We start from the raw sequence: 20,828 nt of genomic DNA, 5'->3' as shown, positions 1-20,828 counted from the left end.
TACAGTGACCCCAGCTTATCAGTTGAAAGAAAGACTGACCACAGTGAATAATGGCAGAAAATGGTGCATTGGTTCATGCACTGGTGAATGCAACTGCAGCCCAGCAAGACAATACCTGAAAGATACAGGAGCTTCACCAAGCTGCCATACAGGTGCAACAAGAAACAAACCGTCAGTTCGAAGCTCAGCTCATGGAAGCCAGAGAAGAGCATCTGGTCATCATGAGGAGTTTGGAGAAAAGGGGCAGCAAAATCCCTGCCCAGAGTACCATTTGTTTAACCCAGGTGTTGAAGAAGATGCCCAGCGAAGACAACATAAATGCATTCCTGTTATCTTTTCAGAGGACTGCGAGCCAGGAAGCATGATCCTGGGATAAGTGGGCAGGAATATTGGCTCTGTTCTTGACAGAGGATGCCCAGAAGGCCTACTATGACCTGCCCATAGGTGACACTGAGGATTACAGCAAGCTTAAAGCCGAAATCCTGGCTCGGGCTGGGGTGACCACCGCTGTCCGAGCCCTGAAATATCATTCATGGGTTTTCAACCCATCCTTAGCACCTCGATTGCAAATGTTCAAACTCATTCACCTCGCACAATGCTGGTTAGATCCATATGTTAGTAATGGTTATCGCATCATCAAATTAATAGTAATGGTTTGATATATGAGGGCCATGCCAGGGCCTTTACGGAAAAGGATAGGTAGGAACGACCCCTCCACTATTGAAGACTTTGTATCATTGGTGGTGCAACAACTGGCAGCAGAAGAACTGGCCCGAGCACCACAATTAAAAACCCCTAGTCCCGTTGCCTTCTGGGAAATGACTCCCAGACTACGTTGTCTTTTCTCTGTTACAATATATATGTATCTACACTAAACATATGTAGTAATATCCTGAAAAACTTTTGTAAACGGTCTAAAGGAAACACACACTTCTAGCAAGGCAATACATCAGGCTGCAAGGGGAAGTTTGATAAGGTCTAGCTAAGTGTTTTATTGATAAGGTGTCTGAGTGGAAACAAGATACATGACACTGTGCATTGATGTTACTGCGGAAGCAGAAAAAACACACCAGCTTTTCACTCGATAATCACTACCAATTACAACAGACAACAAAAAAAAAAAAAAATTCAATGTTCTTGTATTTGACCCTTAACATATTTATTGACAATACTTCAAATGTACATGTGTAGAGCTGGATTAACAATGACTTCAAGATCTGTTTTAGTATCAGACAGGACTATAACCAGTTAAGAGTGTTTCACTGAGTAATACAAAATGTTTATCATGTGTTCTGTGATCATATATGGTATTTTGGTCATGTAATATTAACCAGGAAATGATTAAAAAAAATTATAAAGGTTTACCACAGTAAAAGCATAGCAAAGTGTAATAAAGCATGTTAAAGCATAAGTAAACATAGCAAAGCCCAGAAAGGTATGGTAAAGCATATACAAAAAAACAAGTGATAACAATACAACATATTTGAATGGGTAATAAGTAGGCCTGTACCATTTTATACCCATTTATACCACAAATTATTATTTCTTTAAAACAGTTTCATTAATCTACCAAAAGTATTTTCCAGTTGTTCTCAGTTCCAGGTCCTCAATTCAGATCACACAGTCCCCGATTGTATAGTATTTTCACAGGTTCTGTTATTTCATCATCCTGCTTAAAATAATTCTGCTTTTTTCCCTTTGTTTTTTTTTCTTTTCACCATTCATCCCCCCATCTTGGACGATCCTACCTTCACCCTTTCCTCTCCATGTCCTTCTCCTCCTTCTATTGCCACACTCCCTAACCCCCCAGAGTACAATGCTCGGATCAATGGCATCTGTCAAAGCATGAACCCTCGACCATCTCTCCATCGCCTCCGTTCTTACTCCTTCTCCGGTTTGTCCATTTTTACCTCTCTGCTTGACTTTTCCCCTCTGTCCCAGCATCTCTCTCTCTTTCTGCTCTGTATGTCTTCCATCCTCTCTTTCTCTCCTAAAATCTATCTATCTATCTATCTATCTATCTATCTATCTATCTATCTATCTATCTATCTATCTATCTATCTATCTATACCAGCCAGTAATTTAAATGTGTAAACAGGGATTGGATACAAGAAAGTGATGAATCTATGGGCAGTGTTTGAGAATAGACTTTTGAAGGAATTATTTAAACACCTTGCAGACTTGTCACATCAATTCACGTTTAGCATAGATCCTATTGACAGTGTTATGTTATAAATGGTTGTATCCCACCTCTATACATATGACAGATTAGTAGAAATTAGGCACTCACAAAGTCAGCAATCTTGCATCTATACCGCTTTATTTGATTGACTGTTTTTTGAATGGTCAGGTATACAATTTTTTCCTTAGCTGACCCCATTTTGCTAATCCTTCTATTGTCTGCATGTTTAACCTTCACCCTAGTTCTATTTTGTTCTCTTGTCTATTTCATCTCTTTATCTTCCTGTGTCTTCATTTTGTCTTTCTAATGAGCATATAGGTTAAATATTTTGTTTGTTTTGCATGGGCTCCATCCACATACTAAAGGAACAAAATATTTCCTACATGGAATATTTTGTGAAACGACACTGATTTTAAGTTTTGTTTTTTTGGGGGGGGGGGTTTTGAGGAAGATCAGTGGTCATGCAGAGTGACAATGCTGCTGGTCAGCTTAAATGTTGTAATTTTGTGGCTTTTAACAAACAATTACATAAGAATTCAGATAGATTTTGTAATATATCAACACTTAATGTAGTTTTGATGTTATGTGGGGAGGTAAAAAGAAACAGGTGATGGAGAAAGATATACAAGGTATTGTAGGTGTTGGAGTGTACAAAAAAAAAACTAGACCAATACAGTTAATATCATAAAGACTATTTCAAGAGCTTTTCAACAAACATAATTATTGACATAAGTAATTAAGCAACCCCCATTGGTCTAGCTGAGCTGATCCAAATCCATTATGATGTAATTCCTGCAAGGAAGTGTGATGATACTGAAGGCCAGTGCTGGAAAGCTGAAACAATGGTATTTTAAATGGTTGCTTGTGATGCCATTACTGATAATGATACTACCAGCTTTTCATTATGGCATTTTATCTAACTTTTCTGCAAGGAATAAGTGACTACAGGGGCTCAGTGCTGGAGAGCTAAACCATATAAAGTACTGTCTCTTCATTTTCCGAATCCTAGTATGGGTGCCTCTTTGGAAAACAGCAAACCATTCTCAAAGAATCCAAAAAAGCCTTAAAGACATGAATAAATCTTGCACTTGGTACTATAGCAGAACAATTGCCTCTTTTTTTCCATTCAGAGCAAAAACAGACAAACATTTTTGGAAAAAAAATTATAAGAAGCACAAAAAAAGAAACACTGTTTTCAGGAATTTGAAACTTGCAGAGTCAAACTCCTCTCTTCCAACATATTCATTTCCCAGTACTTACAGAACAAAGACAGTGAGACTGTGCTATCTTTCAAGGCGGGCAGCAATAGGTTCTCTTTACTTTTTAAACTTTTAGTTTGCTGAATAATTTGACATGTGAGGGAAAGACTGTACTGGAGACTGAAGCCTTGTGTTTTGTCTATCCCCAAGTCAGTGATACTTAGTGTCCATAGAAGGTGAAGGTCTGACAGCTCAGGAAATTCTACCTTCTCCTTTGTCTATTCACAGGGCCAGTATTGCACAGAAATGAATCAGGTGCCTTAGAAAGAGAGGGGGGCTGACAGCATTGGAAGTTCTGATTTTGCTGGATAGTCACACATGTGAAACTGTTGTGTGAAATCAGTAAAGAGGGAGATTGAAAGGGGGAACCAGCAAGGATTGTATGTGTGTGTGTTTGAAACGCCCTTCCTTTTGCCTCCCTTATATCTCTGCTTTGCCAACTGACACATGCTCCTTCCATCCAGGGATTCCCTGCTCAACCTGCTGGGGCGAATTACTCATCCATGTTGTCATGGCAACGCAGCCTAATATTTAACATCTGTAGCTGGAAACTGGCAAAATGTTCAGACATCTGGTTTGTGTGTTTCACGCTCCTGTTCAGGACACTATAGGAGGATTGACTGTTAAAGTGAACAAAAGAAGATTTTAAATATATGAACTGTAAAGTAAAGGACCAGGTTATCCATGAACAGCACAGCTACCCTACAAGGCCCAGACTTCGAAACAGTACACCCTGCTTGAGTGGTGATAGATGCAACACAATGCTTATCATACCTTTGATTGATAAGAGGTAGCTCAGCTTGCCATGTCAGAGTAAGAAAACTACCCCTTATACAAGTTTACTGCTGTATACAGTTAAAAGTGAAGGAAAACTTAATGAACGTATGATAAAATATGCAGTAAAGCATGATAAATGACATAAAAGTACCGTAAAGCACAAATGCATAGAACAAGAAAACAAGGATGCAGGTAGTTGTACCTTGCTCTCACCATGGTAACCATGAACAAGGTATTCTGGCTCAACCTATTGCGTCACCAGCATCTGCTGTTGTTCATTTAATCATGGTTTCAGTTCCAGTGCAACATATTATGTTTGTTATGCACACTTTGTGATCCAACAACAAAGGATATCATTCAGTGGACTTTACTTGGATAACAAAAAGATTTTAACTAATAAGTACTCTACACAATGTTAGCATGTGTCACTAAACCTGTGTTAAAGACACATTGGGCTAAATACTATAATCTATTTACTCCAAATTAGAGCAAAAAGAAAAAATACACCCAACAAAGGTACCAAACCAGAAATAAACAATTCTAACATTTTAATGTTGTTTTTAGAATCATACTGAGTGGTAAATCATAATGTGAGATAAAAACCTGAACTATCCCAGTGAAAATCTAGTAGAAGTAGCATTGAATAGTTAAAAAAAAATTCCAAGCAAATGAAAATATTGCACACACACAGCAAAGTATATTTTTTTGCCTTGACTACTAGACTCTGGAAAATAAGTATTCGTTCTACCCCTACAATCAAGTAGCGCATCAGGTTCTATTTTTGGTAAGACAAAACAGAATTGAGAGGTTTTGCACTTTTATGGTAAAGGTAGCGTGGCCCTGTTTTGCTTTAGAAAGTGTCACATTCACATGGTTTAGCATTTAACTGTCAGCTTTGAGTAAATAGGCCTGCTATGTTCAGAGGCTCTCACAGCTGTGAATATTTCACATCTCAGGGGCCATGAGTCAGCTCTGATGTGAAATGCCTGAATCTTGTAAATATTTCTGATGCTGATTTTTCCAAAGACTAGAACTAACACTCCCACCCTTCAGCAGTGCGTGTGCGTGTTTAGATGGTTGCGTCTGTGTATATTTTGATCTGTATGGATGTGTTGTTTATGTGGGTGGGGGGTTGCATGTGCATTGCTGGGTTTGGTGTTCTTTTGTACATGTATATTTTTCATTTGAGTGCTTTGAGTTTAGTGTCTGAATCATTCTGGTTAATGTCGCAACATATTCAGAAAGCATTGTGTCCTTACTTTACAGGCAATAGATTGTATAGACTTTTATTATAGTGTCATTCATAAAACTGTAAAGCTAGTTCACCATTTCCCTCCATCTTTCCCCCTGATTTTTTATCAGACTTTAAATGTTTTGGGGGATTTTTCATAGTGTATTTGAAATAGTGACTTGGATGAACTTGAACTCATTCTGGATTTTATAAAGTTCTAATTATTTTGCTTTTATCAGGTTGAAGAGGCGTAATTGTTTTAAGCTGCCCTCATAGACCGTCAAGTCCAGGGATTAGCTTGGTTACCCTTCTCTCTTAAAATCAAGTTATTTTATTCAGATAGATACATTACATACATACATACATTACACATTGAGTAAAATGCTTTGACATGAACATGCTTCCACCTATTTAATACAGTATGTTATCGTGCTTGTTGGTCTTTTCATTTGTATGTGCAACAGTAAAGGTAGGTACCCTCCACATGTGGGTTCTCAAACCATTCCCTGTTGTGTTCTTTAGGTGTAACGTCCCGCGGAATGTCTCCTGATGAATCGTCCGCTCCCATGAGGCGTCGAACGACCAGCGAGGGACAGTACCAAAATGGGCAGGATACAGGCTCCGGCCACGGCAGCACTATTCGCTCCCCAATTCGCTGCGTCTCTCCCGAGGTGGTGAACTCCATCGCCGCTAACCCAGGGGGAAGACCAAAGGAGGTACACACACGTCAGTGTAACTGAACACAAAAGAAACTACACTGATGATGAAAACATTTGTCTATTTGAATTAATGTTCTTATTAGATATTCTCTGCTAAGTTTAAAAAACAGAATAATAGTTCATATTAGTGCTTTACAAGCTTTGCATTACGAGTGGCAGCACGAACACACCATTTCCAATATGGTACCATAGTACTTCATTGTAGTGTATGTGTTATTACCATTGTCATGTCAAAACAGTGTTAAAACTGTGTTACAATTATATCAATAGCTACCACAGTAGTAGCTCTTACCCTACCATATTGATGTACACTTTTACCAAATACACTGTTTTGTTGTTGCCTGTGAATTCCTGCTAATGGCTATGCTAGGTTAATATACTAGTATTATAATGGTATCCCAAAGGAATTCTTCAAACTCTTCTGTAAGGGTAAATACTGTATGTAAAACAAAACCATCTTAATGACAATGTGCAAGCTAACAGCTTAATATCTCTCTCTCTCTCTCTCTCTCTCTCTCTCTCTCTCTGTCTGAAGCTTCACATGCACAGTTATCGGGAAGCATTTGAAGAAATGGACGGGACTCCTCTAAGTCCCACGACCAGCAGTGGTGGTGAGGTTTTCTCCCAAACCCCAGGTTTTCCCATCTCACCACAAACCCCTTACTACAACCTGAGTAAGTTCACCCTTCCTGGAGGTAGAGGGCGCTGTTCAAAAACAGGCAGTTAGTACATTTGGCAAAGACTGTCTGTCTCCTACATTGTTTTTAAATGAACATAAAAACCCTTCACTGTAGTTAATACTGTAGTAGTATATAGTGTTGACATTTCTTATTATTATTATTATTGCAGCTGGGGATTTTAAACACAGGTTATTCAATACACAGAACTAGATATAATAGATATCAAATTTGGAAAAACTTGAGTAATTGCACACCAGTAAAAGCGTAATAATTACAATTCTTCATTCTGAACCCCAAACATACATTTATCATGAATAGGGATGGCTTGTTTATGAACAGATACAGAGTCGCTAATATCAACATGTGTTTGATGCATCATTAATATAAATCCAGGTGTACTGATATTTGAACTGTAGTTACTGTAGGGTTCATCAAATGGCATTTTATGTTTCCCTTGGCTAGATGGAATGCTTTTAATATAGTGCTGCAGTCATTCAGAAATATCTAGATGTTGTACTGAATGTATCTTTCATGATTTCTTTTTAAGCGAACGTAACTGTTGTAAATGTAGGATCTGTCATTTTTTAGATGTATTTTCTTAATGATTTTAGTCTTCTTCTCTCTTTCTCTTTTGGTGGTGGGTTTTTATGCTTCTAAAAATAAAACATGCTTCTTTGCCGTTTCAGCGGCAGTGTTAAAACTGCTCTTTAACTTAAATGTATGTCTATTAGCCAATAATGACACCTGACCCCTTTGAATCTGACCTGTGAGGATATTCCAGCGAGTGAGGCATAGCTTTTGGTGTTAGAGCAGAGCCTTTAGAAGGATGACAGGACCATGTTAAGCACAATACAACAAAGAAGGTGATGCATAAAGCAGCCTTGCTCTTATACAAGTTAACGGCTATACAGGTATATCATAGTTGAAGCATGGTAAACCACAAGCAAGGATGGTAAAGTAGTATGCATGGCACAGGATTGGAAATACATTACAAATTACTGTGCAAATTTACCAACAAATGCCAACCCAATGGAGGTGGAAGAAATATTGCACTGTGAAACTGATACAGTAATGCACTGTTACTAATAGGGTACTGTAGTAGATTGTGTGTTGGTTCATATCATTTTAATACCATGGATCTATCAAATTATGAAACTGATACCATAGTTGCACCATTCTGCCATCACGACTGCCTTGTTTTTGTCATTTCATATTATTTTCCAAAATATTGCTATCTTTGCTGTACAGTACAGAGCTATTGTCATTGAAAAACTTTTGTTAAGTGAGAGCAAAGTGTACAGGTAACAATGCAACTGGGGTGGGTAGCAGGCTTATATCACAAACGTAGCAGACTGCATTGTGCAGCAGACTGAATTAAAGTAAAGCAACAATGCTAACAGTGCAATTGTTAGTGTAGTTAAATCACCAGAATGTCATTAGATTGAAACTGCAGCACATTTTTACAAAAAGACAAAAAAACTGCAACTTCTCAGTAACAGCTCATGTTGACTAATAGACATAACATTCTTCAACCTTCAGATTCATATGAATTCTTTCTCTGTTTTTTCTTTCATGAAAGCCTCTGTTCTGTCTCTTCTGTGGACTTCTAGAATATGCCCAGCTGAGCAGTTTAGCCATTAATTGCGAACCAACCAGATTTCTTAGGAAATCACTGTATGGGTGTTGAACGCATCACCTTACAAATTGCTATGAGAAGGTGAAGCTGAAAATGCCATTAAAAGAAAGCTGCTTAGAAGATTTGCTAATACGCTGTTGATAGAGGAGAAAGATACCAGTAAATTACTATATCTGACTGAAAAACAGGAATCAATGTCAAGGCAGTCACCCAGCCTTTGATGTCCGGTGCACTCTCTAGCTTCAACTCTAGAGGGCAGACCCAAAACTTTGCACTATCATTGCAAGTTAGGCATCTTTTATCACCTGGCTCATACTAGATAACTATGTGTCAAAAAAAAAAAAAACTCAGCAGTTGTTTGTAATTAAGTGCTACTTTGCACTGGACAGGGGCTTTCTTGAAAACAAAAGTCTAAGAGGAACTGAAATCGGGCAGAATGAATTCAATATTTGTTTTATTGCGGCTCCCTCCTCCTGCAGTGAAGCATGGGTGTTTTCAGGAACCCGTCTAAAGCAAGACAAATGATGTTAAGTTGTGTGGCATTTGTTTTCAAAACAAAGAATTGATTGGGATTCTTTGGTAAGTGGAGGATGCACGAAACAACTACTCCCTGTCCTTCATTTGCCCTCCCTCCTCCCAAACCTCCTCGCATGTTTCATGTTTAACGTCGCATGCAGATGGAAAGTAACAGTCTCGGATTATGGAGAGATTATTGAATTAAACCTAAACCTAACTGTTTGAAAGTCTATGTTCTAAGAGACCCTGTCGAGCAGAAAGCTTTGGAGTGAGTGTGAATTGTGTTTAATGTATCTGCATGACATATATTGTATCAAAGCAGTAATAACAGTGAATAGTTTCAAACAGGTGCATTGCATGTTCAAGTCACAGAGCATGCTGAACAGCAAAACTGTTATAAACAATCACCAAGTGCATAATGTACTGTACACACCAACAGAGATGGCTTGGCTTAACAGTGGTAGCACCAGCTTAATTACTGCATTTGTCATAAAAATACAAAACAGTAATTACGCTAATGGTATATACCATAAGCTAATGCAAGTATTGATTATACAGTATTGCGATTGCTTTAGTACTTCATACAGTTCATCCCAAGTGTTTCTGCTGTTAAATCAAGCCCCGCTATATGATACGGGTTGACTGGTGGGTAGGTTGTTGACCTTTGTGTTTGATCCCCCTTCCCTCCTCCTCCTTCCCCCCAGTTCGCTCACCCCCTGGCCTCGCAAAAACCCCCCTGTCAGCCCTGGGATTAAAGCCACACAACCCAGCTGAGATCCTACTGCAGCAGTCTGGACAAGGTGAGTGTAACATGATGAGCAACTGCATTGCCACCTCTCCACATGGTGTGATTTGATAAATACTATCACATCAAAATCGCTTACTGCATTGTATACAACAAGAGTTTAAAAGATGCACAACATGTATCACCTTTTTAAACTCAAGTGCTGCTCGTTGTGTGTTTGCCTTGGCCAAGTTGTTGTGTACTCAGGATCAGTTCGATCTCAGATATACCACCAGTGCTTTGAACTGATGTGTGGTTTATTAACAGACTGTGTTCTCATAACCGTGAAGGATGTCAAGTTGGTGACGCAGCTTTCTGTGGTTATTTATGTGGTATGAAGTATAACCATGAAGGACTACTTTGTGGTAAACTAAGTAAATGCTGTGAGTAATTTACACATCTGACTTGGAGCATTGCCCAGTTTCAACACTAAAGCTTTCTTTCAATTTACGTTACGAGGTAGATATGGCTAAGAGATATACTTGTTAATTGTTCAGCCATTTCCATCATTTAACAAAGCAAAAGTATTGTGGACTGGTTCTTATGTGCAGTAAAGGACCGTGGGCCATATTTACAGAGTTTACTCCATTCTTTAATGAACTCCTGTTTTCTGAAAGAAGAACACCTATCGACTTCACAAAACTCCTATGAATCATGTAAGTAATGTAATTGTAGGTGTCATAAGCACTCCCAGGTTGTTTGCTTTTTAGTTTTAAATTTTCATCTATCAAAAAAGAATGTTGTTTATCAGTGTTTGCCGGATTTCAGTTCTGTGTGTGGTTGGCTGGTCAGATTTGAAAGTGTGGCATTCTGAACTTTGAGGTTCTACTGTGCTTGCATTCCCCCCTACCTTCCACCCCCCCCCCCCCCCCCCCCCCCCCCCCCCTTGCTGAGAGGAAGAGAAACTCTTAGAATTTAACCCAATAATCCCATAATAGTGAAATCACCAATTAAGACCACTAATATTATAAGCACTTTGTAAGTTTAAATAACTCCAATATTGGGGACAGAAGGCCTTATAGTAGCAATGGGTTAGGAAGGAACCTTGTTTTCTAAAAGACTTCCTAATTTTTGTTCTCTTTTTCTGCCTTTCAATTCTTTTTCTTCTCCTTCATCCTGTCCCTCTAACTACGAACCAAAATACCATCTCTAACTTTTCATGCGTACTTCACGTCTCCCTTTCCGTCTCATTCTACCTGTCCTTATCTGTCCTTCACTCATTATCACCCCTTCCCATCCCTCTTATGCTCTCAGATGCAGAAACTAGTCCTTTACATGAAACTGAGGAAGGTAAGAGACTCTCTGAGTGACACTGCACTTGGCATCTTGTCATCTCCTCAGTCCCACCACTGACACGTTGTCACCCTTCTCATTAATCTTCCTGACATAAAATAAACGGGGTTAACTGAGATTCTCAGGGGGCTAACTAAGGTTCACTGAGGCTCTGAGTGACAGTCTGTTGTCTTGTGGCTCTCTAGAAATTGTGTCCCATCGCTTGGCTCGAATTCTGTCATTTTTACCACCTTAGGTATTCAGAGCCACATCACATACGATAACCAAGGCTTTATTTGTATTTTTTATTTGATCTCTCTTTAGTATAATGTCATGCTCACACGTACCTTTTTGTGTGGTTTTTGTATAACCTGTAGCACAGGAAGTGAACAGGGAGATGATACCAAGAACCATACATCTCACAGTGTGAAAATAATGTTAAACTTTGCAAAATGTGCATATGGGACATTCCTCACGTTTAGCCAGGGAAACAGTACAGAACATTATCTCTCAATCCCTTTACCTACCTCAGATACTGAAATGGATACTGAAGGGGAAACAAAGCAACAAGTGTGGTGCTGTGAAAGGGAGCTCAACTACGAATGAACTACTGGAGCATGAAGAATGAATGCAGGAACTGACACGAGCAAATATGTAGACATTAGCCTTCTACTTCATGCAGGCAACTTCTCTGTTAACTAATATACTACCTATATTATGTGCAGCAATAATGTTTTGAAATTATCTGAATGACAACCACATGCTCTGTGTTGATCACACATTTTTAGGTAGTGTGGATAGTATATACATGTGACTCCTGTGAGATTTTCCTTTAGAAACCTGCAGGTAAAAAATACAGCCAAAAAATACAATCAATTGTGTCTTAATGCTCAAGCAAATCGGTCGTTGTTAAACCATGAGTGCCTATGAAACAATCATAATCAACAAAATCTTGGTTTACCAAAAGTTTAAAGTGCTACCCTAAAGAAATGCTAGCAGAGCCATTAGCAGAAATGTCAGCAGAGAATTGTGAACAAATATTGGTACTGCTACACTAGTATACTAGTACTGATTCTGATATTATTTCGTACCATTGTGAAATGGGTGTGGTAACTGATTTCTCTATTGTACCTTGAATTCTATGTTGTGTTTTCACAGAACCCAGGAGTTACGTAGAGTCTGTCGCCCGGACTGCCGCAGGGGGAGGAGGTGGCCAGCAGAGCTACAGTCCTGGGAGGCATGCAGCCCCCTCCCATGCCTTCACCTCCCCCCTGTCCCACAGTAGCCCCATCCACAGCATTGAATGGTGAGCTCCAGGCTTCTTGAGGTCACTAAGCTAGTGCTGTGACTATCTATTGAGTTTGTTTCACTTAAATAATGTTTAAATGAATAGAAAAAAACAAACTTTGTAAATTGGGCCCAATATTATACTATTTTTGTTTTAATTTAGGAGAAAAGATTGGGTCCATATATGAGCAAAATACATTGAAAATCAATTTCTCAATGTAAAGGAAATGTAATGTAAAGTTTAATACAGTGTTGAGCTAAAGTGTACAGAAGACTAAACCAGGGAAAATGTAATAAGCAGACACGGATTGCATTGTCTTTTTTATAATGTTTGTATCATATAGTGCAGCCAAAGCCAAGTTTTAGTCCAGCCTTACTCCCCTCTGTTTTCATTTATTATACTTCTTCTGATCTTCAACTGCTGTTTGTCAGCCCTCTAAGGCTATGGACATATCGAAAGCTTTTATTTAAAACACTAGTCCAAGTCACGTTTACTGCACCCTATTGACTATGGACTTCAATTTGAAAAACAGCTGTCACGCTCGCCCAAGTCAACAGTGGATGCAGTTTATTTATTTCCCCTGGAAAGGTGCACAGCGAGACAGTGTCTCAGTTTCTGGAGAGTCTCCTGGCAGACATCACCTTTTTTTAATACATCTTATCATTCAAGTATCCAGTAGACATCATAAAACATCTTCACACTAAATCATAAAAAAAACTGCCTACAAATGAATGTAAATCAGTGGTCTGAAGCTCAGAGATACCTATATCAATCTTCAAATACTTTAACTGCAAATTGATTGTAAAAACAAAACAAAACTGCAGTTAATATACAGTAAAACAACTTTACAGAGAGGCTGCACTTAAATGTACCACTGTCCAGTTTTTAGACCACCATTTTTCATATGATATTACTTCTTAGTTGACCAGTTCTTTAATCCTAAATGCATGCAAGAAGGAAATTTAAGTTAAAGACTTTCAAATGTTTAAGTTACATACTAAATTATATTCTTTTCGATCACCGCTGCTTTGAAAAATAGCTTGTTCCATTGAATAGTTTTCTTGAATCTTCTTGAATTATATGTTTAGTTGGTCTGCAGGAACTCAATGATTTATATATAGGTTTACAATCATTAGTGCTGTTTTAACACTGAGATTTGTATTTGACTCTTTGTCTTTCTCTAACAGCAGTTATCCTTCTGCTGACAGCAGTGTCCAAATGGGCACCCCCACACACCCAATAGTTGACTCAAGTTTCCGCTCGCAGGGATCAGAGAGCACCTACCGCACGCCAACTCCCTCCTACCCAGGAACGGGCGGCATGCCAGGCAGTTACGTTGGTCCTGACTATAGCCCCTACCAGCCTGAGGGTCCTCAAGTTAGTGTAATGGGTGTCCACAATGTGCCTGGAAGCCCCCACACCCTCCACCGAACAGTGGCCACGAACACGCCTCCAAGCCCAGCCCTGGCAAGAAGGATGGTCAACCAAGGGAGCCCAGCTATGGGACGCAACATAGTCACTGCAAACAGTAGTGAACCTGGCACTCCAAACAGTCCCATACTTGGCAGGCATCCCATGGTGACACAAATTACCCCAGGAAGCCCAAGTCTGGAGAGACACGTTGTGTGCGGGTATTCCAGTCCAGACGAGAGGCATGGCACACTGTCACGGCAAAGCAGCTCGTCCGGATACCATCCCCCCTCAACACCAACCTTCCCCATCACCACAGCTGGCTACACAGAGAGCACGGGGCTCCGCCAGGGCAGCCCAGCCCCTCTGCTCCCAGAGAAGAGACGCATGTCCAGTGGGGAGCGCCCCAATGGTGCGTTATCTTACGGCACTCTGAATGGAAAGATGTCCTCTCCAGTTTCCAGTGGGGGCAGCACGCCTAGCGCAGCATTTTCCCATACGTTGCCAGACTTCTCCAAGCTCACTATGTATGGTAAGGACCATGGTTGGAGTGAATGTCAAATTGCTGATGTAGACTTCAGTTATAGCATATCTAATTCAATTTTGTGTCATAATCCCCCCCTCCCCACCCCCCCCGAAGACTATTAGAATGATAACACTTATTCTTTCCCAAATTTAACAAAAATGAATGCATGGCTCTAGGATGTTAACAGGCAGGTCAATAGAGCAGACTGTAAAAAAAATAAAAGTTTACAGCACTAGCCTATTCGTCTTTAAACATTTGCTTTTATTGTCAACTCTATACAGATGGAAGCCCGGAGACCAGGGCCAATGTGAAGTTTGTGCAGGATACGTCTAAGTTCTGGTATAAGCCTGAAATTTCTCGGGAGCAAGGTGAGTTATAAGAGTTTCAGATGCTACACACTGCCAGGGCAATGTGGCCTACCAAATGTACACCTTCTAAAACCTTGATCTTTTATTTATACTATTTAATACAGTGGAAATAGTGTTCCTGGAAACTTAAGAAATAAACAATGCTCTATTTAATGTTTAATATAACTTAAAACACATGCTTAGCTGCCTTTTTTTTCATTTTTCATCTTCTTTCCCTTGTCTCCTCACTGACAGCAATCGGCCTGCTGCGCGATCGGGAGCCAGGAGCCTTTGTGATCCGAGACAGCCACTCGTTCAGGGGTGCCTATGGTCTGGCCATGAAGGTAGCGTCTCCACCCCCCACCGTAGTGCAGCAAAACAAGAAAGGTATTGTATCCCAGCCAGCACAATGCACGCTGCTCCAGCACATGACTTCCCGTAGCCGGATCCTCCCTCGCACATTACAACATCAAGCCAAATAGCACATTAACACAGCGACATTTTAGTGTGAGGTCCCATAGTAAAGCTGGTCATACGTGACCTCACAATATATATATATATATATATATATATATATATATATATATATATATATATATATATATATATATATATATATATATATATATTTTTTTTTTGCTATACAATGCCCTATTATCCACAGAGATGGGAAAATAACTTTAGCTATATGCAATACATATTTAAACATCATTGTAGGGTCGGTTTATATGTCAGGGGCTCAGGTGAATCACCCCAGAGGGAAGGGGATCTGTCAAATTATGAATGGTGGTTGCAGTTAGCTAAATTTGTAAACCTTTCTTGGTTACGCAAATTAAGTCCTATTCTCTCCTGTTGCAGGTGACATAACCACTGAGCTGGTGAGACACTTTCTGATAGAGACAAGCCCCAAGGGGGTGAAGCTTAAAGGGTGCCAGAATGAACCTTACTTTGGTGAGTATGGATATACAGGCTGTCAAATCTAGGGTTCTGCGTACTACTAACACATGAAGGATAGAGCAATACATTCAGAGACTTTGTGAAGGAATTGTATTACAATGTATTCAAATGAAAAGTTGAACTGCACAACAGTAAGAGACACAATGAAAATGCAATTATTGTAAAATGAATAAGAATTACTTAAGAGGGTTTACAAACCCTTAAAAGAAATGTCTGGCATGCTCATTTATTTTTTTGGTGATGTATTAGTTGCGGTTTGTCTGAAAAAAACATGCTAATTTGGAGTAATCTAGCTTGTCACTATAAAATTGTAATTGTTGTTTCGTGCAGTAGAGAAGAAATACCAGTCAGAATTGTAAAGTCTGTTTCAAAGCTCTTTTCAAAATGGCCGCTCTAGTGCACTAATAGTGTAAGGATTATTGCCCACATTCTCAAACAGGTAAAACAGCAATAACAATTCATGATGTGGTACAGAAAAGAAAAGCAGAGCACTTGTTGTTATGTTTTTGGTTATTTTTATCACTTCCTGCAGTGATTTAGAGGACAGATCCCAGTGCACTAGAGCAGACATTTTGAAAAGTGTTTTCATAGAAACTAACTGTATATACTTCTATACAAGCAGATGTCCACAGGGTAGCATAAAATCCCTTCCGAGTGGGTCCGTGACTGTACTTTCAAAACATCATGTTTTGGCAGCCATTGCAGGAGCTGCTGTTTATTATTATTGGAAGTGAATATCTCATAACATAAATAGGGGGTGTTGAAGTCATTTTAATTGTATTGTTTTTAGTTATGCTTTTTTTTAAGTCTTTTCTGCAGTGGTCTAATTTAAAATACCCACTATTTACTTTACATAATAATCTGTCAGCATTTTGGCAGGAACCAAGGCCTAAAACAAAATACACTTTAAAAACAGCAGGCCAAAACTTTCAATATCAACTAAATCCAGCCAAAAATGGCTTCCCAGAAACAAATGTTGGCCAAGATCAATGTAATTGTAATGGGGGTAGACAAGGAGCCCTGTGGAACCCATTGTCTTTATAGCTCTTACAGACACTCACTGCAACATTGCGCCTGATGTTGGACCTTGGTTTTCAATGGGTTGAGGCTGTTTCTTTCTGTGTCTCTAGGGTGCCTGTCTGCATTGGTGTATCAGCACTCCATCACACCATTGGCTCTGCCTTGCAAGCTTGTTATCCCAGCACAAGGTGAGACGCACTCTAAGCTGTGAACCACACCAACATCTTTTGAGATTGGCATCTTCAGTTGGGCTCTTAGATGGATACAGTGCAAAGATTCAAGATTACCTTTGTAACAGTTTACCACAGTAAATTTGCTTGGTAATTTTGAATTTTTCCCAAGCCTTTCCCAGGGTTATGCTATGGATTTACCTTACATCACCATGGTTTGTCATGTTTTTTTTTTAATATGCTTTACCATACAGCACTGTGTTTTACTGTGCTTATCTGTACTTTACAATGCTTTGTAAAGTGTGTAGTTTTAGACTTTGCTATACTTTGGTAAACATTTATAAAGGCAGTAGTAGAAATTGCAAAATATGTTAAAGGGTATATAAGGACCTTTTTTATTGTATTATTGTATCTCTTGTGTTGCTACAGGTGTGTGTATTGTTTTAATATTTTTTTCTTTTTTATATTTTGACCATTTAGTGATTAGGTCAGCAATTATTGAAATTTAAATCTATGGTTAACTATAATACCTATGAAAAAGAAAAGAACCAACATATATCTGTCAGAATGAATGAAGGTCCAGTGATTAGATTGCCCACTGAAATAACAAGTTACCACATTTTTAATACAAGTTCCTGGTGTTGTACAATGCAATCCAGATTCCAATCTATTTTGCTAGTGATCAAAACCAAGATTTTAGCTGTAATCCTCTCTAAGGCACAGTACTGTCATGGGCAACCTGTCACAACCTTGTTCGATTTCTGGAAACTAATGTATTCATCTTGGCTTAAGATCCTAATGATGACACCCCAGAAACATCAACGCCCTCAAATTTGGCCTCAGAACTTCTCAAGCAGGGAGCAGGTAAGGGAGAATCAAGCAGGCTTGCTTCCAGTTTATTACAACCAATGCCAAGTGTGTGTGTGTGTGTAGGAACTAGGTTGCATTAGGATAATTGAAACCACCATGAGTTTTAAGATTCTTAAGCACTATTGGCTTTAGAGGGCATACTGTCATTATAATGACTGCTCCACTGTTTAAAATAGAAGTATAATATGCTAATAAAGCAGATTCAGCAACACAAACATCAATCTGTTGACCTTAATTTAAGACAGATATATTCTGAAATTGGGTGGCAGTAATTATTGTGTAAGTTAATGCACACATGGTATCACCTGCAGTTACAATATGTTTTTAAAATAAAAATACATTTATTATTTCAAATAACTATTCAACACTATACATTATAACAGTCATTTTAAAATCTAACACATAATTGTATGTCCAGATTTGTTAACCCAGGGGCTAAAGGGGTTACGTAATTTTCTACAATTTTTTTGGGCGATAATTTTAGGGGTTTAGTCAACCGGTTTAAATGTGGACCATGCTGCCATCTTGGTGAAGGTCTTGTAAATAAATTGTAACTTCATAAATCTTACCTGTCATGTACTTTCATTTTCTATGGCGGTCTCATATGTGGCGTTTTCAAAGAAACACATTTTATATATTAATTTTTATTTATTATGAATTGAAATGATTACATGTACAGTTTACTTTAGGAACCTCAGTTCATTCTGCATATTTAGAAATTATAACTTTTTGTACAAATTATTGGTTACATTTTTTTGCTTGCGAATATGTAGTTTTGTCACATGTACTACAACAGAATGAGAAAAAGATATACGGTACAGTATATGCACTTTCTTACTGTGATGTTAACCTTCTCTTAACACTTTATTGGGGTACTAGGCTGCACAGTAGATTTCACTTTAAGAAAATGTTGATGAATAAAAAGATTCACAGACAGAATTCCTGAAACATATTCAGATTTTTTTTTTTTTGTCCGTAATGGAAAAGTAATGCACATTATTATGAAACTATGAATAATATACACTGCTGTGCATAAGTCTTAGACATGTTGCATTTTTCTACTCTGATGCATTATGAACATCAATAATTTACTCAAAGCCTCCACTAGTGTTTTCTACTATTATAGCAACCTTGACTTGCATAAAGAAGCAAAAACATTGAGTGAAATAGCTTGCACCACTTGATTTGAATATAATTACTTGAAGATAATATCCTTAAGAAATAGAAAGAAGACACATGTGTTGTTGTCCCTCTATCATCAACAGTCCAAAGCACTTTTGACCATTGCTCCATAGTCAAATTTCTGTGTCCGTGTGCATATTTGAGCCTTTAAGTCTTGTTCCCATTTTCTTAACAGAGGATTCTTACTGCAATACATCCTTTAAGTCCTGATTTCAAGAGTGACCTTCGTACTGTTGATTTGATGGACAATGACACCAGTGGCTTCTACCAGTTCTGTTGTCAATTCAATGCTTGTCTTCTTTCTAGTCCTTAAGGATATTATCTTCAAGTATTGCTCATCCTTGTTAGACAGCTTTTTGGGTTTTCCAGTCCTGGGTTTCTAAATTAGAGATGATGTTTCTCTGTACTTGTTGATTATGCTTCGGATACCACACCTTGAAAATCAAGTGAGCGAGCTATTTCACTCAATGTTTTTCCTTCTTTATGCAAGTCAAGGTTGTTATAATAGTAGAAAACACTAAGGGAGGCTTTGAGTAAATTATCGGTGCTCATAATGCATCAGAGTAGAAAAATGCAACATGTCTAAGACTTTTGAATAGCAGTATATATACAGCTCTGGAAAAAATTAAGAGACCACTGCAAAATTATCAGTTTCTCTGGTTTTACTATTTATAGGTATGTGTTTGGGTAAAATGAACATTTTTGTTTTATTCTATAAACTACTGACAACATTTCTCCCAAATTCCAAATAAAAATATTGTCATTTAGAGCATTTATTTGCAGAAAATGACAACTGGTCAAAATAACAAAAAAGATGCTGTGTTGTCAGACCTCGAATAATGCAAAGAAAATAAGTTAAGATTCATTTTTGTAATGTTTCTAATGTTTTAACTTAGGAAGAGTTCAGAAATCAATATTTGGTGGAATAACCCTGATTTTCAAGCACAGCTTTCATACATCTTGGCATGCTCTCCACCAGTCTTTCACATTGATGTTGGGTGACTTTATGCCACTCCTGGCGCAAAAATTCAAGCAGCTCGGCTTTGTTTGATGGCTTGTGATCATCGATCTTCCTCTTGATTACATTCCAGAGGTTTTCAATGGGGTTCAGGTCTGGAGATTGGTCTTGCCATGACAGGGTCTTGATCTGGTGGTCCTCCATCCACACCTTGATTGACTTGGCTGTGTGGCATGGAGCATTGTCCTGCTGGAAAAAACAATCCTCAGAGTTAGAACATAAGAACATAAGAAAGTTTACAAACGAGAGGAGGCCATTCGGCCCATCTTGCTCGTTTGGTTGTTAGTAGCTTATTGATCCCAAAATCTCATCAAGCAGCTTCTTGAAGGATCCCAGGGTGTCAGCTTCAACAACATTACTGGGGAGTTGATTCCAGACCCTCACAATTCTCTGTGTAAAAAAGTGTCTCCTATTTTCAGTTCTGAATGCCCCTTTTTCTAAACTCCATTTGTGACCCCTGGTCCTTGTTTCTTTTTTCAGGCTGAAAAAGTCCCTTGGGTCGACACTGTCAATACTTTTTACAATTTTGAATGCTTGAATTAGGTCGCCACGTAGTGTTCTTTGTTCAAGACTGAACAGATTCAATTATTTTAGCCTGTCTGCATATGACATGCCTTTTAAGCCCGGAATAATTCTGGTCGCTCTTCTTTGCACTCTTTCTAGAGCAGCAATATCTTTTTTATAGCGAGGTGACCAGAACTGCACACAATATTCAAGATGAGGTCTTACAAGTGCATTGTACAGTTTTAACATTACTTCCCTTGATTTAAATTCAACACTTTTCACAATGTATCCGAGCATCTTGTTAGCCTTTTTTATAGCTTCCCCACATTGTCTAGATGAAGACATTTCTGAGTCAACAAAAACTCCTAGGTCTTTTTCATAGATTCCTTCTCCAATTTCAATATCTCCCATATGATATTTATAATGTACATTTTTATTTCCTGCGTGCAGTACCTTACACTTTTCTCTATTAAATGTCAT

At 38.6% G+C, this 20,828-nt stretch overlaps 1 protein-coding gene across 4 annotated transcripts in view; it reads left to right on the top strand.

Annotated features, from left to right (window-relative positions):
• Positions 1-20,828, top strand: part of LOC121322595 (tensin-1-like) — a 287,308-nt gene that overhangs the window by 254,602 nt on the left and 11,878 nt on the right. For 2 of the 4 annotated variants that reach the window (XM_041262743.1, XM_041262744.1), the window contains 11 exons: positions 1,811-1,894; positions 5,972-6,165; positions 6,704-6,842; positions 9,705-9,800; positions 12,215-12,362; positions 13,532-14,286; positions 14,562-14,648; positions 14,883-15,014; positions 15,486-15,578; positions 16,715-16,792; positions 17,567-17,638. In XM_041262743.1, the coding sequence (XP_041118677.1) occupies positions 1,811-1,894; positions 5,972-6,165; positions 6,704-6,842; positions 9,705-9,800; positions 12,215-12,362; positions 13,532-14,286; positions 14,562-14,648; positions 14,883-15,014; positions 15,486-15,578; positions 16,715-16,792; positions 17,567-17,638 (1,878 nt within the window). The remainder of the gene's footprint in view (positions 1-1,810; positions 1,895-5,971; positions 6,166-6,703; positions 6,843-9,704; positions 9,801-12,214; positions 12,363-13,531; positions 14,287-14,561; positions 14,649-14,882; positions 15,015-15,485; positions 15,579-16,714; positions 16,793-17,566; positions 17,639-20,828) is intronic. The other 2 variants (XM_041262746.1, XM_041262745.1) reach the window with 2 other exon arrangements.

The sequence above is a fragment of the Polyodon spathula genome, chromosome 11 (assembly GCF_017654505.1).
Source record: "Polyodon spathula isolate WHYD16114869_AA chromosome 11, ASM1765450v1, whole genome shotgun sequence".
Taxonomy (NCBI): domain Eukaryota; kingdom Metazoa; phylum Chordata; class Actinopteri; order Acipenseriformes; family Polyodontidae; genus Polyodon; species Polyodon spathula.
The sequence above is the reverse complement of the archived record's forward strand: the minus strand, read 5'-3'. Positions and strand labels throughout refer to the sequence as shown.